This window comes from Vigna umbellata, chromosome 6, assembly GCF_029865625.1.
Source record: "Vigna umbellata cultivar VRB3 chromosome 6, Vumbellata_1.0, whole genome shotgun sequence".
In the NCBI taxonomy this organism is placed as follows: domain Eukaryota; kingdom Viridiplantae; phylum Streptophyta; class Magnoliopsida; order Fabales; family Fabaceae; genus Vigna; species Vigna umbellata.
Genome location: NC_142170.1, coordinates 8,243,009 through 8,266,371, shown reverse-complemented (window position 1 = coordinate 8,266,371; position 23,363 = coordinate 8,243,009). Strand labels below are relative to the sequence as shown.

At 34.8% G+C, this 23,363-nt stretch overlaps 2 protein-coding genes across 2 annotated transcripts; one reads left to right on the top strand and one right to left on the bottom strand.

Annotated features, from left to right (window-relative positions):
* Nucleotides 1-6,934: 6,934 nt before the first annotated feature.
* On the bottom strand, nucleotides 6,935-7,888 carry LOC148196733 (uncharacterized). The gene has a single exon (XM_088093501.1). It carries the CDS (start codon nucleotides 7,886-7,888, stop codon nucleotides 6,935-6,937), a length of 954 nt encoding a protein of 317 aa, XP_087949627.1.
* Nucleotides 7,889-14,219: 6,331 nt separating this feature from the next.
* LOC148196732 (uncharacterized) lies at nucleotides 14,220-17,885 on the top strand. Its single transcript, XM_088092949.1, has 2 exons — nucleotides 14,220-17,167; nucleotides 17,300-17,885. Exons 1-2 carry the CDS (start codon nucleotides 14,560-14,562, stop codon nucleotides 17,692-17,694), a joined length of 3,003 nt encoding a protein of 1,000 aa, XP_087949075.1. The 5' UTR covers nucleotides 14,220-14,559; the 3' UTR covers nucleotides 17,695-17,885.
* The last annotated feature ends 5,478 nt before the right edge of the window (nucleotides 17,886-23,363 follow it).

Below are 23,363 nucleotides of genomic sequence, written 5' to 3'. Positions count from 1 at the left end.
TTGTTTTACCTTTCAGTTTAATAAATTAATTTTTTATTATACCTTAGATTAAACTGATGCAACATCAATTAAAAGTATAAATACAAAAATTGCGGAAATTAATTAAGAGATATAAAACGCATATTTTTAATTGAAGAAAAAATTGATATAATAGTTAAATTTTTTATATAAGTATAAAAATACAAAATTCATTTTAATTGTTGTAAAATTGACATAGATAAGGAAATAACACAATATTGTAAATACGTAAAATTATGAAATTTAATTAATTTAACTATATAAAATCAAGGGATATTTCCTTTTATATATATATATATATATATATATATATATATATATATATATATATTTTGTAATTTAATTGTATTATAATCAATATAATAACCTCAAGATATTTTTTTATACTAAAAGTGTTGTGTGTTAAGATATATTTTTATATCGAAAATATTATGTGCTTATAATAAAGATGTTTATATGAATTGAGAAAAACCTAATTATCAAAGTCAAACTTAAATTTAACTCAACTTCATAAAATTGATTTTATAATATAAGGTTTGTTCCTACTTATATAACAAGATTTGGTCTTATTTATAATATATGTAAAATCTTCAAAACACACTTTCGAACAAAAGCATCGTACATTCATGCTAAGGATATTGAGCATGATAATCAATGAAGGACCATTATAGATGTCACAATCAATCCAAATCTCAACTAAGATAAATTTTTAATGATACAGTGAATCCAAATCTCAACTAAGATAAATTCTTAATGACACAAGTGTAAAAGAGACCTTTTATGTCAAGTCTACAAAATATACTATAAGGGTTATTTTAGCATCATAGTTGCAAGCAACATAGAAAATATAAGTTTTTATGACGTCGTGAAAGACCTGACATCATAAGTTTCAACTTATTATGTCATATGCACAAATATACATCATAGTAAGTCCAACTTACTATGATAGGTGTTGATAGACCAAACATATTAAGTTCTCCTTCTCCATACTAGTATAGTATCTAATCATTCATCTCCCTTTTTACTACCTATCATACATAAATAATGTAGTCCCCCGCCTTTCTTTCTTCTTCATTTTAAAGCCATTGGTTTGGAATTGACATTAGCCTCTCTAACATTTTGCCTTCACATTAGCTCCAAAACAATGGGGATTGCCCACCATCATCTAGAACTCCTTCATTATCAAGTGTCTCCCCGTGGCAACCTCCCACAAATTCTCCCATTCATTTACCCCTGAGAATGACTATAAACCTTAAGAAGTTGAAGCAAGTTTGAATATAAATTTTAGGGTTTAATAACTTAGCTCTTTTTGATAATGCAATAATGGAGGAAGAAACCCACAATAAAATTTATGAGAATGTAAGACATCTAAAATTGAGATAGGAAGCCTTTGTTGCAAACTACTTGAGAGATAATGTGAAGAGGAGAAGTAATTTGTTTCAAAGAAAATGAGAATAGGGATTCAAACATAATGTGACAAGTATCAAATTAACAAATATAGTAAATGTATATTATTACAAGTCGCTCAATAATCGACATAATAATATTTTTTTATAATTAAAATTGTGTCATTGCGCCTACTTATTATGACATGTCTTCTTACAACAGTCATAATCAATTTAATTTTTATTACAAAGTTGCCATAAGTCAACTTATTATGACAAGTAAACCTACACTTATCATAATAAGTTTAACATTTTATTGCAAAATTGTTATTGATCAACTTATTATAAAAGGTGCATTACACTTGTCATAATAATTGTCTTTTATTTGTATTTTTCCATTAGTATAACGTTAATACTATATTAGGAATAATATCATATTAATATTGATTGTTAATAAAATTAATGTAGTATTGTATGTTGTTCATTTTAGGGCACAAATAATGAACATTTTCATTTTTTTGTTTTTGTTTTTCTATTTCATTGTCTTGCACCATTTTCATATTTCATATTCATTTTGGTAGGTTGTATGAAAACAAGAAAAAACATAAGAGAGAGTTAAATTGTAATTTTAATTTGTTTCAATTTTTTTTTTCAAAATCGTTTGATGATGAATACTTAGACAATACTTGTATATTAGAATTGATCATCTAATGAATTTTGCATCCAATGAAATGAAACTTGAAACTTTAGCGCTGGACTAATTTACTTGTTCAAAGTATTTTGGACACATATTTTAACAATAAATCTCCTTCCAAAATTAGGACAGTTAATAATAAGGTAATGTGAATAGATAATGAGAAAGAAAGATATATTATGAAACATTATTTAATTATCGCCAAAAATAATTTTTTTAGCAAATTGTGATTGTTGGTAAATATCTATTGATAAATTTGTTAGAAAAATTCATTGGTAATCTAAAATTATTATTACTGACGAATTTTTATGTCAATAAAATACAATTTTTATTACCTACGAATTTTTTTATCAATAAATTATTATTAAATTGAGCATAATATTTAAGCCTTAATTAGTAATTTGGTCTATATATTTAGACATTTGATTTCTTTTGGTCTTTATATTTGTTTTTATTACTCAATCAAGCCCAATTCTCGATGAATTTATCGACAAAGTTTACCATAATTTAGTGTCATTTTGTTGACAAAAAAATGGTCGATAGTAATAATTATATATTACCAATGGATTTTTTCGATGAAATTTACTGATATATATTTATTGACGGCCAAAATTTGTCAATAAATCTTTTTTGTTGATAAAATTATGTCATTAGTTGAAGAATTTCTTGTAGTGATGGTAGGTTAAATTTGTAAGTATACCTTAAAAAAAGGTTTGCATGCTACTTTTCATATCAATTCTTCTCCTTAATCAATGTGAAAATCTTTATATGAGCTTTTTTTTATAATATTTATAAGAACATTTTACATCGATTTTATGCATTGAGTTCTTTCTAGGGGAGACACCATTAACAACAATTAGTCATGAAGAAACATATATTAAAAATTATGATACCACCTTCTAATCAAACCTTCACCTTGGAATAATTAGTTTGTCTCTTTGTACGTTATTTGTCTTGCTCAATTTTTTGCAATGTCAGACTCACACTTGCATTTTTAACCATCTTTTTCTCAAGTGGAGTTCCTTTCACAATGGTACATTCTCCCCCTAGTGAAAGTAATGAATCTTACTTGTATAGTCATTTACCATGATGAAACTGATGGTTCCTTCTCCAAGCAAGGTGCGCCTAGTGTAAGCTTGTGGGAATAAATGATAGGATATAGTGAAGGTGGTATTGTGTTCCCAGTGCTCTGAAGATAGGATAGATCAATTCAAGAGGAAGGGTAACTAGAGAAAATCTAAAAGGGATGTTCTAGCCTTAACTTTGGAGACAAGTATAATGACACAATATTTTGGTAGCATTTCAATACTAATCTCAAAGTGATTTTTACATTAAAGAGCGCCTTTTTTAATAACCAAGGAAACCTAGAGTTGTTTTAAAAAAGGAGAAGCAAAACACTAAAAACTTTAACTTGGAGACTACTCTACCTATGGGGACCACAAGTATTATGCTTCTTGAAAGATTTTCCACATGGCAAGATGTCTCTCTCCATACAAAGGGCACATAAAGGAGAAGCTTGGGAAGCAAGGTTACGTACCAAACTAGGGTAAAAACCCTAAATTCATCTAGCTCCTTAAGGCCCATTTCCTCCAGGCCTAAAATCCGACATTACAAGCTCAAGGCCCAAAGAAATCAGTATACTACTACATCCATAATACAAACCCAAAAGAAACCCACTTTACTAAGAAAAATAAATCATTGGCCTATGAGAAAAAAGAAATAAGAGCTTAAGCCCGCCTATTGTAGATGAAGTCCACTATTATGATATGTTCTTGGCCATGGCTCTTGTGGATAGTCCCTTGGAAGGGGTTTGCTATCAGGAACAACTTGTTTGAAACTTTTATCAAGAGATGTTTGACTTGTTTGAGCCAATATCAAGGTGAATCATCTATAACAATATATAATGAATAAACTCATAAAAAAAATACCTCTAACCTAAAATCAAAAGTCAATGTTGTACTATATGGCACGACTACCAAAGAGCATTTCTTTGCAAAATCAAGTGAGCTGCTAATATTGGCTCAGAACTTCAATCTCAGAGGAGTATTGTCAGGGTAGAGACCTTAAGGCTGAAAACTTAAAATTGTGACTATGAACTCAAAATAAGGAACTTTGAAACATAGCAGTACTCATAAGCAACTCCCTTCCAAAACTAAAAAATACTTTACCACAAAAAATAGACCTTGGTAGAATTCAAATTGTGTCAAAGCTTGATAGATATTATTATAAATATAGTTATTGCTTTAAATACAAGATTATTTATGCTAAGCATGATCAAAGAGATTGGGCCTACACCAAATTCGAGAATGAACCAGGGCCTATCATCATCACTAAAAGAGAGTTACTCCCTCCACCACCACACAATACTTCCTGCACCTCCGCATTCCTCTTTTGACCTTCAGTAATATTTAAACGGATGTGAATATGCGTTGGATTCTTAAACAGATGTCAACATCCGTGCACGAATATTGACATCCGTTGAACCAGAATAAATCATTGAGAAGATTAAAGTCCATCGACATCTGTTGAACCAAAATAAATCATTGAGAAGCTTAAAGTCCTCATCAATTATAACATGGTCTTCAAGAGAGAAAGCTCGTGTTGGACCCCTAGCTAACAAAACCAAAAGGAACCCATCAAAAGAAGTCTTCATTACATCAGTTATTACATGCGTTATTACTCTCTCATGCATAGTGAACAATATTATCTTCAAGCATTGGTTAAGCTCCTCACGAAAAGGCTCAATTCTAGTTGATGAAACTTAAGCTCCCCAAGAAAAAGGCTCAATTCTAGTGGATGAAACTTCACCAACATACAGGCCATCCCAAAGAACATGGCGGAGATCCTGGAAAATCACTTTGTATGCCATGGTTTCGGAGAGTTGACGGATACCTTCCACAGAAGCAGCTTTAGAAAGCTTGAACTTCAACCTCTTCTCCATACCATCCTTTGTCGTGGATTTAGAATTCCTAAGACGTTAGTGGTCCTCCTTTCTAAAGCCTTTATCCCTATGCCAATGCGTCGCATGGTATTTATGTGAACACAAAACTCACTACAAAAAAGAAGGGCATTACTGAAGGCCAGAAGCCCTCGGAAACAGCCCAAAACCGTCGGTAAAAGGTAATTACTGAAGGCTTATCGACGGCTAAAGAGCCCTCGGTAAATCCCTTGTCGCTAACATTTACCAAGGGCTTTTGCCCTTCGGTAATTACCGAGGGCCAAAAGCCTTCGGTAATTACCGAGGGCCAAAAGCCCTCGGTAATTACCGAAGGGCAAAAGCCTTCAGTAATTTCCGAAGGGCGAATTTTTTGCTGTCTAGTAACCAATTATGGTGTAGTTTATGATCTACTTTGGTGCTAATTTCGTGTGATTTTTTATTACTCTCCTGCATTGTGGTTCAATCCAGTAGCTTCAATGTTACCAAAACAGTGTTTCTCAATCTGTTTTGAAGTACCATCAAAATTACTTTAAACTTTCAATCATCCAAGTATATTAGATGTTGTTTGTACTTTACTGTTGTATATTACATAACCTTTTTATTTAGACTAAGCTAACTGCAAAATCTACTGCTAGAGCTACATCTACTTAAATCTAGAGCTAAAGACACTATTGGCAATCTATGTTAAAGAAATAAAGCTAAGAAGTTAAGTAAATCAGCAAAGAATTGAATGAAATGTGAAACAGAGTCAAGAAAGAACCTAAAAGTACCTAAACAATATTACCTAAGCTATAAACAATCTAAACAAAGCAACACAGAACAGAATGTAACCAAAAAGAATCTAAACAAAGCACAACATTATCGCTCTGATCAAGTGATAATTCTGACCGTTTTGATACAGGAGACGGCAAAGCACTGCTAAAATCTCAAATTTAAGCTAAAATCTCAGTACTGTAAGCTTGAATTAAAGCACCATAATAAAAGAAACAAAAACTACTAATAACAGATTTAAAACATTTACCTCTTTCTTTCTGTTTCAACAGGAAAATTGACTGTAAATTTGCAAAGGGATGCAAGAAAGGAGTTTAAAGGTTCTACAGCTCGCAGAATACCACAAGCCTGCGAAAGTTTTCAATCCAATATCATTTTAAGTTCAAAGTTGATTCCAGATGTCATGTAAATATAATAAAGTTAATATATATATATATATATATATATATATATATATATATATATATATATATATATATATATATATATTTCAAGGCAGAACTGACTTACTTGAGTAAATGCCTGGTATCCCTTTAATATTTCTAAAACAATGGCCTCTCCATGTGACCTTCAAATTAACCTCAAGTCAAATGTTAAGAAATATATTGAAATCATAACAAACAATATGTGGTTAATTAAGATTAATTGTAACCAGGATGGTACAAAAATATCTTAGAGCACTAAACTACGTTTTATATGATAAAATTACTCCAAAAATCCAGCAGATTATCAAGATCTGACCATGTTCAAATTTAGAATTTCATATGAATCAGAAAGAAGCTTAGGTGCTTTAGCTCTATGACTCGATTCTAAAATAACACTAATCATGCTTATTCAAACATGCAGAATTATACAACACAGACAAACCACAGATATATACAGATCAAACATGCAAAATTAGAATTTAACAAGAAATATGTACAACAGAATCAAGAAAACTAAACACAACATGTACAAGAATAAAGCTGGAAAAAGAAAACTAAAACTACAAGCTACACTAAAAAGAAAATTTGTTCAAATAGGCCACTCTTTTCTTATAAACTAAAACTAAAACTACAAACTAAAACTACAAGCCACTCTTTTTAGTAGTGTCTCCATGGCTTCCTTGCCTTCCTCCTTCCCAACTCTCTACTGCAGCAACATCTCTCCTTCCACTGGCAGCTGTTGTGTGTGTGGCACTAGGCTGGAGATCTTTCCAAACCTTTCTGCACTTTTCTCCTCCCAAATAATTGCCTTAGTGTTTTTAGCATTCTTTGCTTCCTTTAACTCTGCACAACAATCAAGTTCAAAGTTAGGTGCATCTGTTAGGACTCTTAGTTCTGGCTGTGTAACAGAATTTATCTCAGTGCAAATGGAGCAAGAACCAGATTCACAATCACATCTGAAATTTTCAGAAAACTGTGTTAGATCAAAGTTTAGTCCTAACTCTATAAGGTTCTCAGATTCCACAGTTTCCATCTCAAAATCATTACTAACATATGCACCATCAGCAGAATCAAAGGTTAATTCAAAGCTATTATCACTCAAAATTTCATCAAGGCAATTATGTACATTTGACTTTAAAACAACATTTATACCAATGGGTTCAATGGCTGAAATTGAATTAAGAAGTTTAGCATTATCATTCAAAACTGTATCAGTTTCAATCATAGACTCTATAGCATCAATGTGCAGCAAATCACAGGAATTTAAATGCATAAACAGCTCAGGCAAAGCAATTGGAATTTCAAAGTTAGAATAAACCTGCGCTGGCTCATTGAAAATGTCTTTACTAATAACAGCAGATTCATCAATTAAGTCAGCACAATCCACAAAACTATCATCAAATTCAGTGCACACATCATGAAGAATATCAGCAGTTTTAATATGTTCTACAACAAAAATTTCATCCAGCAATTCAGAACAACCAGGTATAATAGCAAGAATATCAGGAAAGGGTTTCTCAAGTTCAGCATGCATGAGATTATCAAAACTAGTTTGCACCTCACTAGCTGCCTCATCATGATTCTCACCAATGGCATCAGAGAGTGTGGGAAAATAAGAGAGTGTGGGAAACAGAAACAAAAAATGCTTCAGAATCATGAAACAAAAAACGCACACGCTAATCATAAAATCCAAACTGTCACACACCAGTTACAGTGCCACAAAAACAAAAAATGCTTCAGAATCATGAAACAAATGCTACAATATCAATTAAGAATCAAGTCTCACAAACAACAAGTGGATTAAGAAATTCAAGCATTGATACATCGATTACTATTTTAATTTCAACTGAAGAAGGGATCTTCACAAGGAAAGATTAAAAATACGTACTGGTTGAGTATAGAGCACGCTCATTTTGAAGGCCAAGCTGCAAGTGGACAAAGACCTAGCCAAGCCAGAGATTCCGACGATGCTGAGAACAAGGCCGTGACAGCGGCGCATCCCACGACAGAGAGGTTGGACGGAGCCGAGCGAGCCGGAGGCGGAGAGCGCGTGGCGGGAGACGAGGTTCGTGGGCGGGAGATGAGGTGCGTGCAGCGGAGGAGGCCGAGGAAGAGTGCCATGACGGTGTCTGCGATCTCCTCGGCGCGTGAGGTGTCGACGTGGACGAGGCGAAGACCGAGGTCAGCTGAAAGGGCGGAGTCGACGGCGTGGTCGCCGGAGTCGACGGCGTGGTCGCCAAAGCCGAGACAGAGGATGAGGTGGTAGGAACCGAGGCGGCGCTGGGCGGCGCGCGGGAGGTAGGCGAGGGAGTGCAGGAGGACCGCGGCAGCAGACTCGATCTTGCCTTCGGAGAGGATTAAAGGTCGACTGCTGCTTGCTGTTTGGGTGGAGAAGTTTTAATGAAGACAAAATTTGGGAGAATGAGATACCCAAATTCTAATTTCATAAAGACGAACCTTGTACCGACGGGTATATTCCTTCGGTAAAATCACTACACCAATACCGAAGGTTAAAGTCCTTTGGTAATCACTGCACCAATACCGACGGTCAAAAGCCTTCGATAAATCAACTTTACCGAAGGCCCAAAGGCCTTCGAAAATACACCTTCGGTAATTAATCACTTTCTTGTAGTGACTTGGGTAATTCGAATGAAGGGTACACGATTATGAAATGATATACAATAAATATATACCACAGCCAGCTTTCGCCTTCAAAACGTATTGTTGGAGAGATTTGTCAAGAGCAAACATGAATTAAGGAAGCAAAATTGCATGCATGGGTATTATTTGCAACATAAAGAATGCTTCCAAGGAGTCATCTATGATTCCTAGAATTTCAAGAGCGGAAGGAGCAAAGCATTCTTCATTTGCACCAAGAATCCACACCTACAAGAAAAAGAATAAATTGAGGAAGACGATTTTGAAATTACCAAAATGGTATATTTTTTTTTTAATTTCGAAATTAAGTAGGTCTGTCATATTACAAGTCTTCCCATAACAATTTTGCTAGATTTAATTTGAAGTCATGACATAACTACTTTCATTTTATGAAAATAAAGAATTCGTTTCATCATGCATGACAATAGTTTTTTTTTAATTTGCTAATTTGTTCCATTCCATCTTTAGTTTGCCTGTTATCTTGTACTTTTAAAAAAAATTCTCTTCTTGTAGATTGATTAGATTGCAAGCAATAAACCTCTTATTGTAGATTTTTGTCAAGACATTCTTCTAATGTATCCACTCTGTTCTTGATCCATGACTTGACCAGGTTGATAATTACAGTTTCGGCCTCAAAAGGACACATCTCCCTTATAACATATTTCCCACCATCGTCACTGTCAACTAAATCTTCCACTGTTATATGTACCAGATCTTTCTCCAATTTATCAGCAGCCATCAACGTTTGCACAATATCAGGAGTCAACTCCGTAACACTCTTCACATATTGCTTCAACTCATGACCATAACATACAAGAAGGGTAGCAACAACTGGATGTCATCTCTTCAGTTTGTCCTTCGACGGATGTCAATATCCGTGAACGGATGTTGACATCCGTTTAAGAATCCATATATTATTGAAGGGTAAAAGAGGAATGAGGAGGTGCAAAGAGCAAGTGTGTGGTGGTGGATGAAGTAACTCTCTCACTAAAAATACAAGTAATTGGATAAGAGGTGATTCATAATTATGCATTTATTGATAGTAATTAGTTGAATTAAGAATTTACACTATTGCATAAATGCAATGACATTTTTGCAGTATTGGAAGTACATTTCACACGACACTAATAGCCCTATTGTTATTTGTTCTTGACAGTTTCTACATGCATTTACTACTTAGACATGTATAATATAAGATATACTTTGGTTTTTGGGTGAAAATGTATTGATAAACCTTAAAGACACTTTTTGTCTCCCTTTTTTCCTCTTTAGAAGAAGGATTGCGTAGGAAGAAGACACTACAAGAATGATTGAGATTACCGACGGTCATAAGTCGTCGGTAATGTATAAAATCCGTCTGTAATTAGCATTTACCGACGGCTTACCGACGGCCAATATACCGTCGGTAAAAACGTTGTCGGTAAATTTTACCGACGGATCCTTCGTCCGTCGGTAATTACCGAAGGCTTTTGACCGTCGGTAAAGCCTTCGGTAATTACCGAAGGATCTAGGCCTTCGGTAAATCCGTCGGTAAATGTCGCGACCTGGTTCATCTTCTTCCTCTTCCTTCATCGCTGTGTCAATTTTTTTTTACATTTTCACGAACTCCGCCACCAAAACGGCATCACGCGAGTAACAAATTAATGTCCAAAGTATCAAACAACCTTTTATTTTCAATAGTTAAAATTATAGGGAATCATGGACAGTTTTTCTACAATTCTCAGATTTGTAAGATAAATGTTCCTAATCCAAAAAATATGGTGGAGAGAACGGTGGTAGAGGGCAGCGGTGGTGGAGAGAACGGTGGTAGAGGACAACGGTGGTGGAGGGCAGCGGCGGGAGGACAGCGACGGTGAAGAGTAATGGAGGTGGAGAGCAGCGGTGGAAAGCAGTGGTGGTGGAGAGCAGCGGTGGTGGAGGGCAACGGTGGTGGAGGGCAGCGGTGGTGGAGGGCAGCGGCGGTGGAAGGCAGCGGCGGTGGAGGGCAGCGGCGGTGGAGAGCAACGATAGAAGAAGTATTAGACTGAGATAGAGAGAAATGAGTGGTTGCCACATATATTGGCACTGGATGCGAAGCTGGTCTCGAAAAATCCCGCTCTTTTTACCGACGGCCCGAAGCCTTCGGTAAATCCGTCGGTAATGTAGTCTAGCGAAATAATGGGCGGGAAAAATCCCGCTCTTTTTACCGACGGCCCTAAGCCTTCGGTAAATCTGTCGGTAATATGCACGTCACGTACCGACGACCCAAAGCCTTCGGTAAATCCGTCGGTAATGTGCATGTCACTTACCGAAGGCTTTTGACCGTCGGTAAAAAAGATTAAAAACACCGTCGGTAATTCCGTCGGAAATTAAGATATATCGACGGATATTGATCCGTCGGTAAAAATCCGTCGGAAATATTAATATTTTTTGTAGTGAGAGGATTTCAACATGAAGTTTTCCTCATGTGATGGATAGTAAAGATGGTCAGAAGGCCACATAAATGTCAAAACAATACTCTAGCAACATTATAGGTTTATTAATTGGCTAAAATCTATCCAGATTTTGAAAAGATGTAAATTGGTTTTCTTTAGTGATATAATGACCTCCTGTGACTTTAGAGATGCTTATGTTATACCTTTTGTTCCAACTTAACAGGGGTTGGAAATGTGCAACACTTTATACTTTTAATAATACTTTTCGACAAAAAGAAAGAAGAAAAGAAATGCCTAAGTGTCCTGATCGGACAAAAGATTACATATAAAATATTGGTTTAATACATCATTCGGTCCCTACTTTTGGAGGTTTGGTTCAAAGTGATCATACCTTTTAAAAAATTTCAATAAGGCCCATATTTCGTTAAAAAATGTTCAATAAGGTCCTTTTAGCTCACGGCGTTAAAAACATAACGGTGCAAGTGCCACCGTGACCAAAACTGAGTGACCTGTGCAGTTTGATGAATACGTGGCAGGTATGATATATTTTACTGTGTAAATTTAAAAGAAATGATGTAATTATCATCCTTCTTGACTTCTCTCCTATTCTGAAAATCTCTGGGTTCAACAATGTGGTGAAAGTGGTATTCTGATCAGTGTTGGCTGCTGATTCCTTGAAGGTGAAATTGGAACAGTCTACATAAGTGAGGTAAGTGGTCTTAATCTACGCCTACTTACTTGACGTTGTTGTTGTTGTATTTGGGGGTTAGGGTTTAATTATATTTTGTGTTAAATATACGTATTTTTTTAATCAAAATTGGTGTGTTGGGTGAGGCTACTTTACCATTGGTCGTGTCAAGTTCTGTGGCAAAATCAGATGTTGCAATACACAACAACATAAGGGAATTGCTGGCGCGTCTTCAGATCGGGCACTTGGAAGCAAAGCACCAAGCTATAGACAACGTGGTTGATGCCATGAAGGAAGATGAGAAGAACGTTTTAGCAGCTCTTGGTTAGAGCAACATTGCTGCTTTGGTTCAATTGCTTACAACTACCTCTGTCAGAATAAGAGAGAAAAAAGTTATTGTTATATGCTTGCTTGCAGAATCTAGTAGTTACGAAAATTGGCTAGTTTTTGAGGGAGTTCTGCCACCTCTTATAAGGCTTGTTGAATTTGGTAGTGCAGTGGACTCTTTAGGTGTTAAAGTCGGGATCTTTAGGTAAAGATGGATGCATCCCTCTCCTTGTCAAAATGCTTGAGGCTAAGTCAAACAGTGCTAGAGAGGTTGTTGCTCAAGCAATTGCAAGCCTGATGGTTGTGTCTCAGAATAGGAGAGAAGTCAAGAAGGATGATAATTACGTCATTTTTTTTTTAAATTTACACAGTAAAATATATCATACCTGCCACATATTCATCAAACAGCACAAGTCACTCAGTTTTGGCCACGGTGACACTTGCACCGTTATGTTTTAACGTTGTGAGCCAAAAGGACCTTATTGAACATTTTTTAACGAAATATAGGTCTTATTGAACTTTTTTAAAAGGTAGGATCACTAACCAAATCCCCAAAAATAGGGACCAAATGATATATTAAACCTAAAATATTTCACCAAAATTTATATTACATCGATTATGGAATAATTGATATTCTATAGGTTGAATATTTTACATTGGTAGAATTTATATCAATTATTAAATCGACGTAATAAATAGATAAAAAATAACCAATTTAAAATGTAATTTTTATTCTAGTATTATTTGAAATGTCTTTTATAAGTATAATTAACAAGTGAAAAAGTAGATATTTAGAGTCGAGAAGAAGAACGTGGGAATACATGAGATCAAAGAGAGGTGTGTTGAGGTTACTATGTCCTTCTAAGAATATAATGTAATTACAAATATTTTTCTTTATACAACACACGTGAGTCTATTAGAAGAAAACTTACGGTAGAAAGGGAAAAAGGGAATTGTTTTTCTAAAGAGCAAAGAATGGGAGGTAATGCTTTTGTGAATATATTCTACTTTAGACGTGTGGTGTATAGATGTTTGCATTCCTGAAGTTGAAATTCTTTGGAGGTTTTACTAAACAAAACATAAAGCTAAAACTGTAAGTTTGATGTTCTTTACCGAGATATGTATGAAAGTAACAACACACTTGTCCTTGCATATCTTTTTCTGGGTGTGGACCAAATCTTACATCCTCAAACACAATGGTCTGTTACCCTCCCATTCATCTACTCAGCCAAATAATTGGCACCCTATTGTCCATTTTCTAGTTGAGCATTCATGATTCTCTGTCTCTACCTTAATTCAGTCAAACATGCACAGTGTAATCATTAAGAAAAGGCAAACCCTACAAACCATTTTAAGGTTATCGTTAAAATATTTTAAAGTAATTCTTTATAAAAAATGTAATTTAATTACAAATCATCTTTTATAATTTTTACAGATTCATCTGTGTCTGAATTAATATATTCAGTTTGGATATACAATACTATCATTTTATCATTAATCTTATGAGAATAATACTAATTAAGTACTATGTAGTAATTCTATATACTTCTTGGTTGAAAGAAAGAAGTACAGTATTTGTTTAAAAATGAAATATAATATTTAATGTTAATGAAGCATTTCTTATTAGGAAAATGTTATTCCAACAACACTTTTTTAACACAGTTTTGACAACGTGCACGTGGCAACTTGCTATTGGCTCAGTAGGGATATTTTAAGATTTTCACTCAAAATAAGGATTACGGTCATAGATTTTTTAAAAAAAAAAATTAAAACGAACCAATGAGGTGACGACACGTGGCGTTGTCAAAAGAGTGTTAAAAATCTGTTGTTGAAATATCGGGTCCTTCTTATTATATTGTTCTGAGAGATAAACAAGTTATTTCTTGGTAACTGAGTGTACTGTCTTTGAAATTATTAGATTCTGTTTGCTACAGGTTTGAACAAAAAGTTCCAACAGGAATAGGATCTTCTGGTGCTAAATATCCATGCAAGAGAGAGAGAGAGAGAGTCCTGATCTTGACTGGAGCAAAACCTTCGAAGAAAGAACAGAGCAGAAGAGGAGATCCAAAAATCCATGCTCTTTCACTCACACCAAACTGAAAATACAGCAAAATAACAACTCATGCCATAGCCATGCTACGTTTTCAACTGATATGTTGCTGCGTTTCCTCCTTCCTTGACTTTCTCCATGTCTCAAAATAACTCTCATTATCCCACACCATAGCCAATACCAGAACAACCATGCTTCACCGTAGCCACCAACTACTTTTGTTTCTGCTTCTCTTTCTCTCTCTAAACCCCACTCTCTCTCTAAACCAAGACGGTCTCTTCCTGCTCCAGGCCAAGCTACAACTCTCCGACCCCACAAACGCCCTCTCCCATTGGAACCACCGTGACGCCACCCCATGCAACTGGACCTTCGTCACATGCGACGCCACCACCGGCGCCGTCGCCTCCCTTGATTTCCACAACCTCCAGCTCTCCGGCCCTGTCCCCGAAGCCGCACTCTGCCGCCTTCCCTCCCTCGCTAGCCTCTCTATGGCCAACAACAACCTTACCGGCATCCTTCCCGACGCCGCGTTCTCCGCCTGCGCCGCCCTCCGACAGCTCGACCTCTCCCAGAATGGCATCACCGGCCCCATCCCCTCCGCCCTAGCTCTCCTACCGGCCCTCGAAACCCTCGACCTCTCCTCCAACAACTTCTCCGGCGAGATTCCTGCGAGCTTCGGCCAGTTCCGTCAGCTCCGAAGCCTCTCCCTCGTCAGCAACCTCCTGAACGGAACCATTCCCTCTTTCCTGGGCAACGTTTCCACGCTCCAAACGCTTCATCTCGCTTACAACCTTGACTTCATCGCAGGTCACATTCCTCCTTCTTTGGGGAACCTCACGAATCTAGAGGAGCTCTGGCTAGCAGAGTGCAACCTTGTAGGCCCCATTCCTCCTTCTCTAGGAAACTTGACGAAGCTCACAAACCTCGACTTGTCCATAAACAACCTCGTCGGAAACATACCTGAACAACTCGTGTCGGGTTTGCGCAGCATTGTGCAAATCGAACTCTACCAGAACTCGCTCTCCGGCGCGTTGCCACGCGCCGCGTTCGCAAACCTTGCTAACTTGGAACGGTTCGATGCCTCCACGAACGAGTTGACTGGGACGATTCCGGACGAGTTGTGCGGGTTGAAGAAACTCGGGTCGCTGAACCTGTTCGCTAATAAACTCGAGGGAACTTTGCCTGAGAGTATAGTGAATTCGGAGAACTTGTACGAGTTGAAGTTGTTCAACAACTCACTCTCTGGGTCGTTGCCCAGTGGGTTGGGTGGAAACTCAAAGTTGCAGCGTTTCGACGTTTCGTTTAATCGATTCTCCGGCGAGGTTCCGGCAAGGTTGTGCGGTGGAGGAGTGTTGGAGGAGCTGATTTTGATTTACAATTCGTTTTCCGGGAGGATCCCAGACAGTCTCGGGGAATGCAAGAGTTTGAAAAGGGTTCGGCTTAGGAACAATAACCTTTCTGGGGTTGTACCAGGGGGGTTATGGGGTTTACCCCATTTGTATTTGTTGGAGCTTGTTGAGAACTCTCTTTCTGGGTCGATTTCTAATCGGATTTCCGGGGCACGGAACCTGTCAATTTTGTTAATTTCAGGAAATAATTTTTCTGGGTCGATTCCCGAGGGGATCGGTGAATTGGTTAATCTTGGAGAGTTTGTTGCTAATAATAATAATCTTACTGGCCGGATTCCGACAAGTGTGGTTGGGTTGAGTCAGTTGGATAGGCTGGTCCTCGGAGACAATCAGCTTTTTGGAGAGATTCCTGCTGATGTTGGTGGTTGGAAGGCGCTCAATGAACTTGATTTGGCGAATAACAGATTGGATGGGAGTATTCCTAAGGAGTTAATGGACTTGCCTGCGCTTAAATATCTTGATCTTTCTAATAATCGTTTATCTGGTGTAATTTCAATTGAGCTGCAGAATATGAAGCTGAACTTGTTGAATTTGTCGAACAATCAGTTTTCTGGGGCGATTCCTCCTCTTTATGCCAATGAGTATTATAGAAATAGTTTTCTCGGAAATCCGGGGCTGTGTAGTTCTCTCTCTGGTCTGTGTCCAAGCTTGGATGAGAACGAGGGTAAGGGCAGGAAATATGTGTGGATTTTCCGGTTCATATTTGTGCTTGCTGGGATCGTGTTAATTGTTGGGGTGTCTTGGTTCTACTTCAAATTCCGGAATTTCAAGAAGATGAAAAAGGGGTTCCAGATATCAAAGTGGAGGTCGTTTCATAAGCTGGGGTTTAGCGAGTTTGAAGTTGTTAAATTGCTAACCGAGGACAATGTTATAGGGAGTGGAGCATCTGGGAAGGTTTACAAAGTTGCGCTGAGCAATGGTGAGGTGGTGGCTGTGAAGAAATTGTTCGGAGCACCTAACATGGGAAATGGATCCGTTGATTCTGAGAAGGATGGATTTGAAGTTGAGGTTGAGACACTCGGCAAGATTCGGCACAAGAATATTGTGAGATTATGGTGTTGCTGCAACAGTAAAGACAGCAAGCTCTTGGTTTATGAGTACATGCCAAATGGGAGCCTAGCCGATTTGTTGCATAGTAGCAAGAAAGGCTTGCTGGATTGGCCCACGAGATATAAAATAGCTATCGATGCTGCTGAGGGGCTCTCATATCTGCATCATGATTGTGTCCCCCCTATTGTTCATAGGGATGTCAAATCTAGCAACATCTTGCTAGATGATGAATTTGGAGCAAAAGTAGCCGATTTCGGAGTTGCCAAAATTGTGAAGGGAGCCAACCAAGGTGCAGAATCTATGTCAGTGATTGCAGGATCTTATGGTTACATTGCACCAGGTACAATACAACCTTAAACTTGTATCATCAAACTTACTTTTTGAATCAGCTTGCAGACTGTTTGTGTCCATTTATGTAATAGTTAACGATGTGAATAGATTTAATTGGATTTGGTGGTTGAATTTGATGCAGAATATGGTTATACTCTTCGGGTGAACGAAAAGAGTGACATATATAGTTTTGGTGTGGTGATTCTGGAGTTGGTGACTGGGAAGCCCCCTCTTGATCCAGAGTATGGGGAAAAGGATCTAGTGAAATGGGTTTACTCCACATTGGATCAGAAAGGACAGGATGAGGTGATTGATCCAAGTTTGGATGCTGAATATAGGGAAGAAATGAGGAAGGTTTTAAACGTGGGTCTTCTTTGCACTACCTCTCTTCCTATAACTCGTCCTTCAATGCGTAGAGTGGTCAAAATGCTGAAGGAAGTAACTGCACCAGATCTTCCCAAATCCTTAAGTGGAAAACTCTCTCCTTATTTTCAGGAACTGCCCTCTGATAATGATAATCAGGGAAGCTTAGTTTGAGCTACATTCTCAAAATCAAAGTCTCACCTACAATTAATTTTCTCTTCAAACAGTCCAACGATCGTATTTAATTCCAGCTAAAAATGGTATAATGAAGTTCTCACTAGATTATATTATGTTCTACTTTGCATTAAACTGTAATATAATATATTTTCAGGAAATTTCCTTGTGCCAATATTTATTCCTCCATATCTAGTTGCTTTGCCTTTCATTAATAGCACTGTCACTTACCTATAGTACTGAGTCTGCAGATGATATCAATACTTCTGTCCAACAAATTAAGAAAAATATTAAGAACATATTCTTTATCACGTTCTTTGAATATATTCTGATTAAAGCTTATTATTGGATTGTGTTACTGATCACAGAAAAGAAAAAGGACCGCATGGCAAAATAACTTAGCCAGTGACAGACTTCGTTATTATTTTTAAAATATTACAAATTGTTCATGATTGTGATGTTGGCACAGGATTTTTGTAGATCGAATGATTTGCCAGCTTTTGATAGAGATCACCCAAATGGAGACTGCTTCAAATCAAATCTTAAATTTAATGTGTAGGGATATATTTTCCTTGTTTAGGGTAAGATTAACTTTGAAAATGACAATGTTTAGCATATAATATTTTATTATTGATGTCACATTTAATTAATGCGAATACCTTGTTCGGATATTTGTTATTGATGATTATGATACTTTCAGAAAAACAATTTACAACACCATTTGATTACTATTTGAAAACTTTTATGAGAGTAAAATAGTTCTAGAAAAATTGACTTTTATATTTGTAAAGAAAATAGAGAGTGAAAGGTACTGAAAGCAGTATCAAATATCAAATGGGTGTAAAAAATTTCTGACATCGAAATACTATCGTCCATATTTTTATATTAAAAGGGATATTGTAAGGGCTTTAATGTGCGTAGAAAGACTTTGATGATTATACATGTAAATCAAATTTTGACTCTTTTGGTTTTTTTTTTTAATTCAAAATGTGTCAATTTGAGGGATTTTAATTATGTTAATTCTAACCAAAATTTAATAAATGAACTGGTGATAATAATAGTAATAAGGTTTAGGACATAAGTCATGCCTTATCATAATTGATTTGGTGAGTTGGTTTTTTTTTTTTTGACTGAAAAAGTCAGTTTTGGTGTTTGGGATTGAAATTTTTTCTACCTGAGCAGGTTTAACTTTATTGACAATAATTTGCTTGAAATGTTTCCCTAATGATAATGAAAAAGGTTTGGAGGCAAAAATAATTCATCTTGTAGTAATTGATATAATGGACCCATTTTGGTGCTTAAACGAGTCAAAACTTCTTTCCACTCTAACAGTCTAATTTGAATTAAAAAAAAATCTTTATTCCAAATTATTGGGTCCGAAATAAAAAAACAAATGTTTTGGATCAATTCTTTCTAGAGTATTGCTCCCTTCACCACCACTAAATACTCCCTACACTATCTCATGCCTAATTTGTTCTTATAATTTAATTATTGTGCAGTAAAACGGATGTCGACATCCGTTTCACCTTTAACGGATGTTGATATCCGTGAACGGATTATCACATCCTAGAAGGTTCCATCTTTTAACTTTTTTTTGTTATTTTAGTTTATTGTTTTTATTTTAATAGTGTTTTTTATTTGTATATATTTATGTTTTTGTATTATTTATTTTATTTGCAATCTTGATTTCCACCGTTCAACCTCTTCTTTTCAACCCGGAGTGCATCGACGAGGCACGCACAACAGTGACGACTGAATCTGCAACGATGCGGCAGAGGTGGCGAACAAAGTGGTCGATGACGTGAGGAGACAACGATGAGAGGCAGATCTGAGATGCTTTGGTGCATATCTGTGATGTTTTGGTGCAGATCTGAGCTTGGACAAAATGAAGTCAACAACTTTGGGAGTTTGGGCCATTGGGCTTGATTAAACGGGTATAAACGGGTATCCGTGGATTGGAAAAAATCTATGCATTTTTTTAATGCGGGTACTCAGCGGGTAGTAGGGCGGGTAACGGGTAGAACTTTTACATGCGGGTCGGGTTCGGGTATCACAATATTCGTGTCCGACCCGATCTGTTGTCATCCTTAGACCAGATCCATTAACGGATGTGGCATATCCGTTTATCATAATCAATTACAAGATAATACAATTTAATTAAATTAATAATAATAATTATTTCATTAAATATAATAAAATTAATTTATATATAATTATGTAACAAATTTTAAAAAATAAATAATATCTATATATTAATTTAAAATACAATAAATTAAAAACTAAAAATAATAAAAATAAAATACACAATCCTCCCAGATGTGGCATATCCGTCAACGGATTTCGGGGAAGAAACTTTTCAACATCCGTTGAAGGCTTAAAAAATCCTTCAACGGATGTCGAAATCTGTTGAAGAATTTTTCTTCAACAAATGTCAACATCCGTTGAAGAAAAGAAGTGAGGGTGTAAGATTTTTTAAAATATAAAAGATAGTTTTAAAATTTTTTAAAAATGTAATAATGCAGGGAGCAATGTGAGGTAGTGTAGGGAGTAACCCTCTTATTTCTAGAACGATTTTCTTGTACATAAAATATATATTGAAAAAAAAATTCAGAACACATGAAATATATTCAAATTATTTTCTTCATTTTCTCTCTTCTTCTCTCTTTGCAGCAGCAGAACAGTGAAGTTACAGTGGTGTGGTGTGGGGTGGTACAATAGTGAAAGATATTTGAATTTTTTCTAATATTTTGAAGGTGGATTTAATAATTGCGAGGGTGCAGTAAATAATAGCCTCGTTGCGGTCTTTAAAAGGTCCAACATTTAAACAGTGAAACAGATCGAAATTGTTTTATCACCGTTTTCTTTTATTTTAAATTGAATTTTTTCCATAAACTAATATAATGTAGTACTCTTTATTTAAAACACTAAAAAAAACAATTGAAATAATTAATAAACACATTAAGTTTATAAAATTTAAATATATATATATATATATATATATATATATATTTATATATATATATCCATACTTGTATTCTTATTTTTTTTTCTCAAATCTTGTTCTCACAATTATCTTAAACTATTTTCTTTTATCTTTATATATTTTATGTTTTTATTTTATTTCTATTTCAAAATTAAATCTTGGGTATTGCTCCCTCCACCACCATAGTTTCTTCCTCCACTTCCCCAATTTATTTTTTTTCCAAAAATATCTTAAGTTAATTTTTTTTTTACTTTTACCATTAACTCTTTATACTTTTAATTAAAAATCCTAATTTTATACCCTCCTTCCAACATACCACACTCAAAATAAAAGTCAAATAGTTAATACAAAATGAGATTTATAAAATTAAATATACAATTTTTGTATTCTCTTTCTTTGCTGAATAAGTATTTCTCTTCTAACTTTTACGTCATTTTTTTATATATCAAAACTTGTTCTCTCAATTGTTTTAAACTATTTTGTTTTTTTTTCTTTATTTTTGTTTCGGATTGTTGGGGTCTTAGGTTAAATTCGAGATTAGAAATGGTTGAAGACCACTATAACCAATTGGGTAGGACGTGCAAGCGACTGACCGAGCACCGTAGCAGATCGAGCAGGACATGCAGAAGACTGCTCGAGCACTATAGCAGACCGAATAGGTTATTAAGGAGATTGGGCGAGCTGTTGGAAAAACTCGACTAGATATTGTTTCGCTGATTTAGAGGAAATACATACAAAAGACAATTTGATATTTAAGTCAGTAAGTGACCATTCATATGACTAAAAAAGCATATTGTGTGCGAACCTTTATTTATAATAGTTGTGATGAGCCTTTACATTTTGCTGGTCTAATGACAACTCAATCACATCTTAATATGCTTTAGGGGCTAAATGAGTTATTACCATTGATAATCTAATCATGGTGGTTAGTATGGTCGGCTTGATCGGCCTACTCAGACCAATCAGATCGATCGACCTGGTTGGTCTAATTAGATCGGATCGGTTGACCTGGTTAGCCTGATTAGTGTAATTAGTCTATTTAGCCTGATTGTCGACCTGGTAATATCAAATCCTTTGGAAGTTCGACTATACAATATATTTTTTAATATTTAATTGTCTTAAATGTTTATTTTCTTGAGATATTTCTTTTATTTCAATCTCATAGTTATATTTTAATGTTTTTCCAAAAATTTATTAACTTCAAGCAATCTTATACCCCAAATATCCATTTATCTAACTTAACTTTTAATTTGTATGTTCGGAAATAGTTATGATGGATTTTAATTTTTATATATTTTATTATGAATTTTGTTGACATGAAAATAAGTATTAAACTCCAATGCAGCTACAAACTTAAATATTAAAAACGAATTTTATCTGGGAAAAATTGTTGATTTTCCTTATTTTTACAAATATTGAAAGATAAGTTTTAATCAAAAGTTATTTCTTAATTACTATCACCGCCTTTTTTTTCTTTATTCTTTATTTATTTAATAGGAGGTTCAAAGAGTTAATTTAGTCTCTTGCTATATCTTTAAGATAGACCGATTTTGATATGTTAATTTAAATTATCAAAATAATCATGTTTTGAATATGGGTTAAAACCTTTACTCAAAACATTTCATGTGGTATTGAAAATCGAATAAGTTCTTTAATGATTTTTTATCATCTAAATTGCGTTGTTCTTCTTCTATTTTATTTAAATTATATAAATAAATACCTGTCAAAAACACTATGCTCAAATAAGTAATATAATTAATTGATTAGCATAATAACAAGTAATGTGCTTGATCCATAAGTCATACTCAACTTCTCATCCTAAATACAGAGACATTATTACATAAATCTTGTGACAAGCAAAGTATATAACATTATATCAAAAGTCTGCTGAAGTTTATTTTCAACAGCAGCAGAAGGTAATATTTTTATTTTCTTATTTAAATCAATATATATTTTCTCGTGCTGTTTTTATATTTTCTTAGACTTAGTTGGACAAACATGTTAGTACAAATTAAACGTAAAAGTATGGAATCCAATAACTTGCTTAGAACGTCATAAACACTCTGTAAATTGTAGAGTTTTTCAATTCCTCAATCATTTGAATATACGATGAGACCACCATCAACCATCAAACTCTTTTGCTATGCAATACTTACATTGCAGGTATCAAAATTATCGTTTAACATTTATATTAAAAAAATATGAAATCTTACAATTAAAAATACTTTTACCAAACAAATATGTATAGGAATGTGTGGAAAAGGTCACAGTAAGATTTATTTATTATGTTGAATAAAAACAACTAAATTTATCGATAATAATTGTACTAAACTATAAGATATGCATTTAGCTTCAATTTTTTCATTTTTTTTTCACATTAGTTATTTTAAAGAAAGTTTAAATTTAACTGATTTTTCTTTTCAACATAGTTCTTCATGTATAGGTATTTAATGTAACAGAAATTTGGTTATAACGATGATAGATCTAATAACAAATTTTAAACTTAATATATTTTTACAAATAACTAATATATATCTCTAATTTACGTGGAATATAGAATCTTTAAAAAATATTTCCTTCATTGTATTTTATCTCCTGCTTAAAACAAATACTTAAGGAATATAAAAAAAAATACTAAAATATATTTACACTCTTTATACATGATAATAAAGATGATTTTTTTACA

Bases quoted from the DNA above. Each gene is read 5' to 3' on its own strand.
- LOC148196732 (XM_088092949.1), top strand. From the start codon at position 14,560: ATGCTTCACCGTAGCCACCAACTACTTTTGTTTCTGCTTCTCTTTCTC. The intron at 17,168-17,299 runs GTACAATACAAC...AATTTGATGCAG, and splicing joins TTATGGTTACATTGCACCAG to AATATGGTTATACTCTTCGG.
- LOC148196733 (XM_088093501.1), bottom strand. From the start codon at position 7,888: ATGATTCTGAAGCATTTTTTGTTTCTGTTTCCCACACTCTCTTATTTT.